Source organism: Malus sylvestris, chromosome 17 (genome assembly GCF_916048215.2).
Source record: "Malus sylvestris chromosome 17, drMalSylv7.2, whole genome shotgun sequence".
Classification (NCBI taxonomy): domain Eukaryota; kingdom Viridiplantae; phylum Streptophyta; class Magnoliopsida; order Rosales; family Rosaceae; genus Malus; species Malus sylvestris.
In genome coordinates this window covers 407,411-420,470 of record NC_062276.1, presented here as the reverse complement: position 1 = coordinate 420,470, position 13,060 = coordinate 407,411, and the positions used below count along the sequence as shown (strand labels likewise).

Sequence of the window (13,060 nt, the reverse complement as noted above, 5' to 3'; positions counted from 1 at the left end):
TTTTTTTACCCAAAAAATTTGCAAAACCAATTTAAAATCGTGACTTATAGTTCATGGTTTTTATGAAAAATGTAAATTTTTAGCTTCACAAGATCTTTTGTCTGTATATAAGGAAACTGTTATTAGTCATTTATAAGTGGTTTTACCATTTACTGAGCCACATAAATAGATAACAAAAGTGTTCTGCTTACCATTTATTTATATCATCATTTGTAAAGTCATGCTGAAAATGATTTATGGGGATTTGGAAAAACTCGATAATGTCCAATAACCAATATGATATTATAGAGGCTTGCAAGTGTATCGAAAATGGCATGAAAACAAAGGTTGTGATGATATTTTTGGAAGGGAAATTCATGATACTACAAGAAGTTTTTGAAGTATTTATATAACTAAAATAGACATTTGATATTCCTACCTATAGGTTGCACAGCATTGGAGGCAGTGAAGTGAGCATCAGATTATCTATGATTCTATGTGAACAGAAGCACGTGAAATTTCATCACAAAGGCTTGGAGAGATGGAGATGTTGGAGATGAGAAATTTTTTCTAGTGTTTCTGTATTTAAGCGGGTACTTCACCTGTTATAAAATAAGTAGAGAGATGCGAAAAATATATCATTTTCTCCACTTGTATTATGATATATGGAGTACGTACAACTTGAATACCCGACACTTGAAAAAACCTCTTAATGGAGATGATGTTGTGTCAAAACCCCGAGTCCCTTTTCCGTTCCGTTCCCTTCCTTCCACACCTGTTCAATAACTTATTAAGTAATAGAAGGACCAAACCAAGGAAGGAAAAACAATTCCAACCCTAGCTAACCCCTTACGAGCCAGCTAACTGATACAACTTATACAGAATACAAAGACTTGTGGTCCAAATCAAACGCTAAATCCTTTGCTGATTTATAATATATAGACATGTACGTGAGTGAGTGCTTTAAGACATGAGTTACGCAGCCCTTACTTGCCTTGAGCAGCCCGATCAATCAGATGTCCCCAAATAAAAGCCCAATGGAAGACATGAGGTCAGATATGGGTGACACAAAAGATCATTGAACATGTCACGATGCCTATTGGGTATGAGAAAGGGGTGGCTAGCCAGCAAGTTCTCATGCATGATGGATATATGATGGAATCTGATTCATTAAAGTGAAGAAAATGCGGTAATAATTTAAGCATGCAATATGAGAGAAGTAGTGCGACATTGGAATTCCATGACCTAATTAATTAAAATCCCAAACAAGACGAATCAAACGATCCACTCCTGCATAAAAATAACGAACGATCAGATGAGATGTGAAAAAGAAAGAAATTGGCTACATCAATCGTACGTACGTTCCCAATGGCCACTGTAACTCATGACGAATGGCACCAGATACTCGTTGCTTTAGTGACAAAACATACCTAAATGTTTGCTTTTAGTGACAAATTAAAAGAAAGCTCAATACGTATGGAACATGCATACCAACAAATACTATGCATGTTCAGTCGCCATCCAACTCTGCAGTGTTAGTTTCCGCTAAATATTAAAGGGTAACTTCGTAAACTACCTTTATTTTTTAGGAAAATTAATGAAAATTTTGAGTTTTAACGATAAGGGTAAAGTAAATAGTACTATAATTGACTTTTTAGTGTAAAAAATGTAATTTTTCGTTAAAATTCCCTTATTTTTTTCCTTTCCTTTCCCACATATGTTGGGTAAAGACGCATACATGCATGCCTACGTGACGTGTATATGCACAAGTAATTAAAATAGATGTTTGGTTTTTGGTATGAAACGTCACGATTGATAATCTCTAAAAAGAAGAATACTTAGAGGAAAGCTGGAAGGTACAGAAAATTGGGAAATGACAAATTCAAACGCTCTAGGCGACCTTTATAATGTGGAGCTGTGGATTGATTTGAGATATTACACATTCCTAGTCAGTCCAGCTTCAAGATCCCCAATTATTGGCTCTCATTTTTGGCAGATGACATGAATGGAAAGAGATGCTGAATCTCTTCTACCAAGACTACCGGATCAAGTGATGTAAATCTTTAAAATTTGATTCAACGGTTAAAAACATGATCCCCTTTAAAAGTTATAATAACTTTAGTCGTTTGATTAAATTTCAAGGATCCAGATCACTTAATCAGATGATCTTAGTAGAAGAGATCCGGAGAGAATATATTTCCAACATAAACATGTGTGAATTGATTGATGGTTGCTGGCACCAACTGTTGAGATGAGATGAAATGTTTGTTGGAGAAAGTGGATTGTTGGGCTAATTCTTATTAGTTTAAGTTATCAGATAAGCTTACCGTGGTTACACGTCATGCAATGCATCATCACCCTTATCATAGACACATTCTCTTACGTAATTAATTTTGTCAAAGTTTAAGAAAGATGGATCAATTGTTATACTAATAGGGTTTAGTTTAAAAAGAATCTGTATATTTAGAAATAGAACCATATAATCATAAAGGATTGCAAATTGTTTTCTCAATATACCGATGTGGATTTTTCAACAAATTATCTGTTTGTCAATCATTTATTGGACGAGTATAACACTTTTTTAATATGTTACAAATATTAAAAATATTTTATTACCATCACATCGAACTTCCATCATTCCGTTCATTTTCTTATTAATTTCTTATTATAATTTGGTTCATCGTTCAAAAAATTATACCTAAAGCGATTTGAATTTAAGTGTAAACAGAGAAATTACACGCTATTCTAACCAACTTAATTTAATCGATCAATACTTCTAAAATTTCTCCTTTTCATATTTGATTCTTTTTTTCTTTTCCAAACAATAGATACCTTATATGTGTGAGACCAATAAAAAGGTTTATCTAAACTTGGGTTGGACAAACTAGTTGTGGCTCGAGTTCAAATCTTTCTTTTTCTTGTAAACAAAAGGAGTGTAAAAACTAAATAAAACAAGTCATTAGGCACACAAAACTCCTCAAGTTGTAGTAAAAACTCGACGTGGAAGCACAAAGAAAGCAACTGCGTGTGCATGGAGCCCTAATATAAGAGCAAAGGCCCTTCCCCTTTATACCAGACCAAAACTAAATTGATTATATTTTCATACCAAAAGAAAAGAATAGATGGGCATGTCACATGTCACATGTCACCTGTCACCTGCAGAAAATGGGGCAACAGATATATGTATTCTTGTCCACTTATTATATTCCATTGCTGTCTTTTATATGTGTTGTCTAGTTGCAACTTGCATGGTAGGTAATATGTATAGTTGGCTGGATAATTAGTGAGTGAGTATATGCTTGGTGGATATTGGATAATCAGGATCATGTGGCAGCCTGTAAGATCCAGGCCAAGAACCAAAACAATTCATCGTTTACTTCTAGTAGTTTAGAAAAATGAGAAATTAGGTTTTCATTCCTTTTTTTTTACTTTATTGATTAAAATCTTATTTTTTTTGTATTTTTATTAAGATCTTTAAGTATTAATAAAATTCATTAATTATTTTAATAATAAAATATTTTTTATTTCTAAATATATTCATTTAGTGTTAGACATGTTATATTTTGTATATTTATATTTATGGCTAAAAAATCTGTCATATATTTTTATTTTTAGTTTGTACCCATTTTTTAATTTGTACCCATATATTAATTTCTTTTTGTGCCCATATTTTTTAAAGTTTTATTTGTATTTGTACCCATATTATTTAATTTATTTGTACCCATTTTTTATTTTGCTAAATGTACCCATGCTAATTATATGTATTTAGATTATGTTTTAAAATATATCAGTAGTTATCTTTTCAAACATGTTAATAATTATGTGGGTACATTATTTCTTGCAATAATTTTGTGAAGGACAATATTACTCTAATATTTATTTTTAAGTATTTATTATATTTTTACTCATAATTTGTGGGACATTAAATGCATAATTAAATCTCTTAAATGATGTTAAAGATCTCGATCAAAATATTTAAACAAACAAAATTTCAATCTAACAATTAAATTGATTAAGGATCGAAATCAAAATGAATGTTAAAAAATATAGTGCATACAAACTTTCTAACGGAAACATACGGTTAGCGGGAAAAGAAAACCGTAACATGGCAACGTATACGGGCGGGGACAAGGCGAAGACGTGGAAGCATGTAGACAACTAGACATTTTACATTGGCGCCAACTCACCTGTACTCGCCGGTTCGGAGACCCGACACTTTCGCACCACGCCACGGGTACGAACTTATCTTATCCGATACACTTGGCTCTGACGCGAGTCTTATATGTTTGGACAAGGATTGTCCGCCATCCTTATTTTCGTAACATTTCATACCTTCTTATTTGTGTGATCACGGTTAATTCACGTTAATATTTTATATTACTATTTATTTTTGTCTTATTATTTTTATAAAAAAAATAATATAAAATGTTGACGTGGCTTAACCGTGACCACACAAAACAGGAGAGCATAAGAGAGCATGGGAACAAGGAGGGCAAACAATCCTTGTCCTATATTTTTTATGTTTTCCTGTCTTAAAAAACATATTTATTTGTGTTGTGACCGTAGAAAAAGGAATTGGATCCTCTTCGAGATAAATTGTCGTGATCCTCTTGATCTATTAACATGAAATTGTTATAAATGTGAGATCTTTTTAAAAATTATAATAATTATAATCTTTAGATAAAAATTAAACTGTCTGTGTTATTAGATCAAAAAATTATGAGAGTTTGCTCCGGTGAGAATACAATTCCGTCGAAAAATAACAATATTAGTTTTTGGATATTCGAGTGATCTTCCACTCCCCCGATTTCCAGAAAGTGCAAAATCCGACAAATAACACGTGGAGATCTGGTTGTCGCGCCAAAATTATAAAAAATTTCGGTTTTTTGGACAAAGAAAATTAGAACGGTTGACGGTTGACCGATATGAAGCGCGTGTTTTGGTTATTTGGTGCAAAGAGAGTAGGAAAAATGGAATATCCAGAGATGCGAGGGGGAATATGCTTCAGAGAGATCCCGTCCCGTTTGGCGCTCTCTCTCTCTCTCTCTTCCGCAGGTCCCTCCTCCTTTCCTCCTCCAAAATAAATAGCCCCTCCTCCTTCTCACACTCGTGCTTCCATCAACAAATTACACAGCTCCACGTTCACCTTGCTTTTGCTTCCGGGCACCCCTCTGGTCTCTCTGTCCTCCTTTCTTTTTATTTAGTTTAATTTTCCCGTCTTTTCTTCTCCCTTGATTTTTTAAAAATGGCTCTCAAGGCCGTCCACGTCTCCGACGTCCCGAATCTCGATCAGGTGCCGGAAAACGCCTCTCTGGCGCTCTACTCCTCCCGCTTCCCCAAAGGTATAATCTTTGATTAATTAGTCCTCTAATTAATTTATTTATGATCTTGTCAATTAAATAAAAAAGGTTGTTAATTTGAATAATGTTGTGCTTATAGGTGTGGAGATGAATCGGGGGGCACCGAGGATACCCAAGTTTCTAGTGATCGGACACAGAGGGAGCGGAATGAACGCGCTACAGTCGTCCGATCGGAGAATGAGAGCCATTAAAGAGAACTCCATCATGTCCTTCAACGCCGCCGCCAGCTTCCCCCTCGATTTCATCGAATTCGATGTTCAGGTGAGACCTTAATCTCTCTCTCTCTTTCTCTCTCTCTCTCTCTCTCTCTCTCTCTCAATTCAATCAAACCAATGGTCCCAATGTGTTTCTGAATTTTGGCGGTGGGCTTTCCGGATATTTCAGTTTTTATTTAAATGAATTTGCCGGAATTTCCATATCCCACCTGCATTTTCTTGTCGCCGAGTACGCCGTTTTGTTGTCGGCATTTGCATGAGAAAGAAGTTTGATTTTTTTGGTTGAAAGTTTGGATCTTGATCGAGTCTGCAGTGAAATCCGGTTCTGGGTTTTAGGGTATTTCTGTAATTTCGGCTACTTTTCTATTTTTGGTGAATTTCCAAGCTGGGGTTTAGCTTAATAAGCTCTTAAATCAAGATCAAGTCCTTTGCTTTTCTATTTCCGGAAACTTGTTTTGAGTTTGAAACGGTACTGATTATCTCCTTTTCTGCATTTTTTCTCCCTTAATTTTTGGAAATTGGATTAAAATTTGAAGATTGGAGGTGAATGAAGAAAAAAAAAAGTGAAAAAAAAAAGAGAGAAAAACTGAAACAGGAAAGTGAAACCCAAATGTGGTGGCTTTTTGTAGGTAACCAAAGATGACTGCCCGGTCATTTTCCACGACGACTTCATCTTCTCGGAAGAAAACGTAAGCATAATTTCTCCACCCTCCATTTACTTTTTACTTTTCCTTGTATGTTTACCTGGTAATTAATCTTCAGCTTACAAGTTAAATTTTGGTTTCATCAGGGTACTGTGTTTCAGAGGAGAATTACCGAGCTGTGTCTCTCGGAATTCCTAAACTATGGTCCGCAAAGAGAGCCAGGGAAGGAGGGAAAGTTGTTGTTAAGGAAAACCAAAGATGGTAAAATAGTAAGATGGGATGTCGAAAATGATGACCCCCACTGCACGCTCCAAGAGGCCTTTGAGCAGGTCGAGCCTTCCCTCGGCTTCAACATCGAGTTGAAATTCGATGATTACATTGTTTACCAGGAGGACTCTATCTTCCGCGTCCTTCAGTCCGTCTTGCAAGTACGTCCATCAATCATCGTATTTTTTAAATTTGTACACGAGATTAAATCCTAGGCGCCAAACGAGGCCTGATTGTTAGTTTCGATAATGCTTGTGCTCATATGGATTATAATTTTGTGGAACAGGTGGTGTTTGAGTATGCCAGAGATAGGCCGGTCATTTTCTCAAGCTTCCAACCTGATGCGGCCTTGTTGGTTAAAAAGTTGCAGAACACTTACCCTGTAAGCACTTTTCTCGTATATAATTTACTTTTGAATGCGATCGATGTTCAATGTAATCAGTTACTAATTACTGTTCTGAATGAATTGATGATGGCAGGTCTTTTTCTTGACAAATGGTGGGAATGAGCTTTACTATGATGTGCGAAGGAATTCTTTGGAGGAGGCGATAAAAGTATGTTTGGAGGGTGGTTTGCAAGGTATTGTGTCGGAGGTTAGAGGCGTTTTCAGAAATCCCGGGGCTCTAACCAAGATCAAGGAGGCCAAGCTTTCACTCCTAACTTACGGCAAATTGAAGTAAGCTTGCGGAATTCCGTTTGCTTGATGAATTCGAGTTAGAGTTGAACTTAAAAAATTATGTATGAATGAAAAATTGTTGATGAAATTGATGATGACATTGCAGCAACGTGCCGGAAGCAGTATACATGCAACACCTAATGGGAATCGAGGGAGTGATAGTGGATTTTGTGAAAGAGATAACGGAGGCGGTGTCGGATATGATTGAGCCATCAGGGGGGGCGGAGGAAGACGGGAGCATAATGCAGGAGAAATCAAAGCCGGAGTTCTCACAGAGGGAGCTTTCTTTTCTGTTGAAGTTGATTCCGGAGTTGATACAGCTTTGAGGTCGATCTTTTGAAGGATTTGTATCTCCTTTGTAAAATTAAATTAGGGGGCAGAAGCAATATATGCATACTCAGGAATCAGGTTGTGGAGGTTGTCGCATCGTACATGCACTATTTGTTGTACATATAATTTAGTCTTGAGGGTCACAACCCTATACACATAAGTTGTGCGCTCCTCCTTTATGTATCTCAGAGGTAACCAAGTTTTATGTTGTTTTATGTTGGTTGAGCATTCAGCCGTTTGTTTTGGTCTTCTTCTATTTCTGTCTGTTTTTTCTCTCTCTAGCTCTCACTGCTCTAGTTCACTAGTGCCTTTATATTTTACACGTTTTTTGTATTGAGAGTGGAGAAGTTCAACCTTGTTATACCAAGAGAGCCATGCTCTCTTCTCTTGGAGAAGATGGAAATAGATTTGAGGAGGAATTGAATTGAGAAAGAAGTCGGAATGAGACGGAATTTAAATCAAATTCCTATTAAAACTGTTTATTAAATTTTTTTGAAATTAAAGTAGGAGTAGTACTGATGTTTACTAATTCACATGAATATAAATGAAAATCAATGTGCTTACTGAAAATGCCCCACTTCTAGTAATTTAATCTTATATATTTTAACTTTGATAAAAAAAACTTTAATTATTTTTAGTTTGATATTTTTAGCTGAGAGAACAAAATTTGGAGCTGGTTATAAGGAGTAGGATTCTTCAATTCCCACTAAATTATAGAGAGTTCAATTCCTTCAAATTTTGCAGTTAAATTCTGCACGTATGTAATAAATTGAAGTACTCTTGAGTTTACGCAGACAGCTGGGCTTCTTGAAAGAAGAACCAAGTTAATTAATCCAAAGTTCTATTGACAAGTGTAGTAATTAAGGTGCTAATTAATGGAAATGGACCCTCCTCTTCGCATCTCTCTTCCTCTTAATCCATCAAATCAAAAAATATGTACTATTAAAATTTGATCCAATAGCTGAGTTTATTATAACTTTTAAGATAGACCTTTACTTGTGATCATTAAATCAAATTTCAACGGCCCACATTTTCTAATTTGGTAGATTAGAAAGAAGAGATCGGATTCTTTCACCTAATTATTGTGCGTCTCCACATGATAACGATTCTCACAGCAGCACTATGTCAATTCAAGACAAGACCACACTACAAGGTGGAGCATATTGAATACATTGTTTTCTTCAACTAGACGTGTGTTTCAAACACACATCTCCCTACTCCCTAGACATATGTATGGTGTTGGTGTTCTTCAAAGTCTCAACTTCAATGTCATTTCTTAACTTTTTATCCATCTTCGTTATCAGCATGGTTGATTTGACCCTAGAGATAATGAGAGATGTGAGGAATTTTTTATATTTGTAAACTAAATAATGTATCATCAATAAAAAATAAATATTTTAATTAAATAATTAAGTAATAATTTAATCATCAACGTTCACATCATTTAGTATACAAAATTTGATTTAAAAGTTTACTCTCTCTAGCATTACCTTTGATCCAGACTAAGCCAAAGTCATTTGTATATGCAAAACTGACATATGAAAGTTATTTGTTAAGAGATCATGTCTGAATATTATTTTGGAATACCTCAGAAAATGAGAGAAACTCTTATTTTGATTGAGGAGAAAATGAATAGTTAACTGGAAAACAACATTAAGAGTTGTTGCTGGTCTCAAAATGGGTCTCCGCCGAAAGCCAAGGATTTTGAGATCTGTTTGTACTTCTTGTTTTGTGTTGGGGGCGTGCCAACTTGCGGCTTAAGGTCAAGCGAGTAAAGAAAAGTTGGTTCAAACAAAATTATTTCCTCAAAATCTAAACCAATTATAATATAGGATAATGCTATTTACATTCTATTTTTATTTTTCGCACACATTTCTTAATTTTTGGTCTGCGGCCTGAGCAAATGAGTTAAAGATTATTGATAACAAAAAAATAAACAAAGATGTGAGAAAAGTAAAAATAAATGCGTGAATAGCTGAATAACATTATTCTCAATTTATATCTCGATATAAATGATGCCTGTGTATAATGCTGTCAAATCTTGTAAAATATACAATTTTGGATTCTTTAAATCAATAATTACTGAAAACGTACTTTGCAAGCAATCATGAAGAAATTAAGGTTAATCAATCTCTGCCAAATGTACAGTATGTGTGTGTGTGTGTGTGTATGTTTAAATAGATGAGAAATGCTAAGGGGAGTAAGGACACACAAGTTAGAACAAGAGATTTCTGTACCTACAATACAACAAGGCGAGTAAGGACCAGAAGAACAAACAAGAGATTTAAAAAATAATTAAGAGCACACAACGTGCCACACATGGGGGGGGGGGGTCTCAGCTCACAGTGCTTTTAGTAATACAGAAGAAAAGCATGCTTAATTGCTTATTGACCAAAACCTAACTAATTAGTCCTCACACGGTTGCGATCAGTTGTGAACACAAATCAAAGACCCGTCAAAATAAAGCAGCAACCGATTCCTACCCCATTTTTTCCTTTTTCTATAATTTTACTCATCCACCACACTATTTTCATTTCCCGAGTCAAGGAAGGAGAAGAGCTTTCCGAGTCAGAATACGAGTCAAGAGTTTCTTGGCACTACTGCATCCCTCTCTAGACCAATTTATTTAAACGATACCTCCCTGTTTGTCTATATATCTATATATATGTGTGTGTTGATCTCCCCACTCTCCAAATCTGCAACTGCAAGAAAGCACACAACACCAGGATTGCCAGCTGCCGCCCAAGTCTTCTCCTTATGCCTTTTACGTCTGAATCAACTTCCACACATGCCATTAACTAGCTATTGCTCTCTCTCTCTCTCTCTCTCTCTCTCTCTCGTTGTTCCAGTTGCACAACACTAACATATATTACTGCTCTCCTACACAACTAATATATGAGTTGCTTGCTTCTGCTACAATTAATTATTAAGCTAAACCTAGATCATATATTCATCAGATATTTGATTAATTAATCCATAAAAATATATAGATATATAGAAATGGAGAATATTAAAGAAAATTATGTAATTTATGGAGGAGTGAAGATGCCGGTTGGGTACCGGTTTCGTCCCACGGACGAAGAGCTGGTGATTCACTACTTGATGAGGAAGGTTCATGCTGCCCCATTGCCTGCTTCCATCATTCCAGAGTTTGATGTCTTCGAAACTCATCCCTGGGGCTTGCCAGGTTAGTTTGTTCATGTTTTTTTATTACTCTATCTTGTTTTAACAAGATAAGTGATTTTTGCACTCTCATTTTCTCTGTCGGTTAGACTTCATGCATGTATATTTCTTTGACACTACTCTAATTTATTCATGTTCAAATGACAAAAATGATCATGAGTGTGCATAAATCATTAGGAGTGTGCGGAAATCACTTTCCTTTTATTAATAGAGTTTTATTCAAATTATAAAGCAAGGCTAGCTAGCTAATTGATTCATCATTATCGGGTTGTGCAGGTGATATTAGGGAAACAAGGTATTTCTTTTATAATGAAAATATGAATAAGTATGTTGGCATCAACAGCAAGAGAGCTGCTGGTTGTGGGTACTGGAAACCTATTGGCAAAAAGAAGCAAATTGTTGCTAATTCTAAATCCAATGAAGCCGTTGGGATCCGGAAGACGTTGGGTTTCTGTGAAAGGAAGCGCCGCCGTTGCCACAACCACTACCACGAGAGTACTAGTACTAGTACTACCACTCAAACTCGATGGCTCATGCATGAATACCGCCTCTTGGCTTGTCAAGCGAATCCAACCCAGGCTTTCAAAGCGGAAGTGGGAAACTGGGTGGTGTTTCGCATATTTCAGAAAAAGAGAAGGCCTACTCAAAGAATATCAGATGACATGGGAGTAGTTTCTCAACGTTCATCAAACTGCAAGAGGAATCGAAGATTAATGGAGGAATATATCTCTGCAGCTGATCATCGTTCACGACGTTCGGATCCTGATCTTACAACACTTTCTTCCCCATCATGCTCGAGTGATATCACTCATGAGCTCACTTCCAATGACAATGGCGAGCTAGACGATGATCAGGAGGGACACAGTGTTAGCGTGCGGATTAATATTTAGCTAAGCTATTATATGTTGATCACATTAATCTTGTCTTGTTTAAGATCAGTAGTACTAAGTAAGATAGCTTTGATTAAGCTTCCTTAATTCCGTATAATCCATCATGTAATCCAACTATCTTGCGCAACAAATTAAATGAGAATGGCCACCAACACCAAGAGGCAAATGAAGAGGCATTCATATTATTGTACCCTTCAATTTTGTAAGGCTTAATTATGAGTACGAGCATTAGATAAGAAAATTGAAAATGGAACGCTGAAGGTTTAGTAATATTCTGTCTGAACTTTAACTTCAAGTAAACTTTAATCACTAACGTTAATTAGCGATGTAATAGGGTGGATAAAAGACTTATATGCTATCATTGTCAGCTTTTTTCTTGTAGTGTATATTGTTTTAACTGATCAAATTCACCAAATATAATTTTATAACAATCCTATCACAGCCAGAGGAAAAAGATGTGCAATGCAAAGATGGCATATGATTTGTTTCTATGTAAATCAGGAGTTGTCTTTCTCTTTTCTTATCAAAGGGGCAAATGATCTCTGAGCCAAAAAGATAACCCCATTGAATTGGGTATATCTATCTATCTAAATCTAATTTGATAACCAACTGCCTGACAAAAAAAAAAGGATGGAGGTTTAAGTCTTGGCGCTTTTAGTTTTGGGCATGAATGAAACGAAAGAGGTTCTTTAATTCTATTATCTAAATCGAATCATGGCACAACCACGACAAGTGGCTCAGTGGAAAAGTGCGAACAACAGCTCTCTAAAGAAAAAACAGGAGATCAGGGATTCGATACTTTGTAAGCTGTGAATTTGCTTGATCGTGGCACAGGAAGGGTGAAAGTCCCAACTAACCTTCTTCAGGGCCGGGAAAGGTGAATAATCGTAGTTCGCCGCCAATTAACTCCTTTTTTTCAAGAAATAAAAAAAGACAAAACTAATGAAAATGGTTTGAAAACTTTGAGTTTTAATCACGAACAACAGCTCTCTAAAGAAAAAACAGGAGGTCATGGATTCAATACTTTGTAAGCTGTGAATCTGTTTGATCGTGGCACATGAAGGGTGAAAATCCCAACTAACCTTCTTCAGGGGTGAAAAAGGTGAATAATTGTAGTTCGCCGCCAATTAACTCCCTTTTTTCAAGAAAAAAAAAACTAATGAAATGAGTTTGAAAACTTTGAGTTTTAATCAAAATGACAAACATGTGTTGTAAGTGAATAGTACCAGGAGTGATTTTTTAGAGTACAAATGTCATAAAAATGTCATTTTCATTAAAAGTGAACAATATCATAAGTGTGTCGTTAAAACTTTAAAAAAAAAAATCGAATCATGATACGTAAAAATAAAATAATCATAAATATGTTAGTGGTGGCAGACAGCACCCACGCTACACTAGTGCACTTGACCCCTTATTTTTCCATACAATTGATAACTTAATGCTTCGATTTATGGAAACTAGCTTATATCTTTTTGGCTAATCCATTAAAAATTGAACAAGATTTTGTCTTCTTCGT

At 35.6% G+C, this 13,060-nt stretch overlaps 2 protein-coding genes across 2 annotated transcripts; both read left to right on the top strand.

Moving 5' to 3' along the window:
- Positions 1-5,000: 5,000 nt before the first annotated feature.
- On the top strand, positions 5,001-7,727 carry LOC126612157 (glycerophosphodiester phosphodiesterase GDPD1, chloroplastic-like). Its single transcript, XM_050280486.1, has 7 exons — positions 5,001-5,321; positions 5,419-5,600; positions 6,184-6,243; positions 6,345-6,626; positions 6,752-6,847; positions 6,945-7,141; positions 7,248-7,727. The coding sequence occupies exons 1-7, from the start codon at positions 5,225-5,227 to the stop codon at positions 7,465-7,467; spliced, it is 1,134 nt and encodes a 377-aa protein (XP_050136443.1). The 5' UTR covers positions 5,001-5,224; the 3' UTR covers positions 7,468-7,727.
- A 2,268-nt stretch (positions 7,728-9,995) lies between these two features.
- Positions 9,996-11,720, top strand: LOC126609861 (NAC domain-containing protein 83-like). The gene is made up of 2 exons (XM_050277793.1): positions 9,996-10,658; positions 10,931-11,720. Exons 1-2 carry the CDS (start codon positions 10,472-10,474, stop codon positions 11,542-11,544), a joined length of 801 nt encoding a protein of 266 aa, XP_050133750.1. The 5' UTR covers positions 9,996-10,471; the 3' UTR covers positions 11,545-11,720.
- The last annotated feature ends 1,340 nt before the right edge of the window (positions 11,721-13,060 follow it).

What these genes read in the sequence shown, in the direction of transcription:
- LOC126609861 (XM_050277793.1), top strand. Translation starts at nt 10,472, where the DNA reads ATGGAGAATATTAAAGAAAATTATGTAATTTATGGAGGAGTGAAGATG. An exon ending in TCATCCCTGGGGCTTGCCAG is followed by an intron (nt 10,659 to 10,930) that starts GTTAGTTTGTTC and finishes CGGGTTGTGCAG; the next exon opens with GTGATATTAGGGAAACAAGG.
- LOC126612157 (XM_050280486.1), top strand. Translation starts at nt 5,225, where the DNA reads ATGGCTCTCAAGGCCGTCCACGTCTCCGACGTCCCGAATCTCGATCAG. An exon ending in TCATCTTCTCGGAAGAAAAC is followed by an intron (nt 6,244 to 6,344) that starts GTAAGCATAATT and finishes TGGTTTCATCAG; the next exon opens with GGTACTGTGTTTCAGAGGAG. An exon ending in TCCTTCAGTCCGTCTTGCAA is followed by an intron (nt 6,627 to 6,751) that starts GTACGTCCATCA and finishes TTTGTGGAACAG; the next exon opens with GTGGTGTTTGAGTATGCCAG.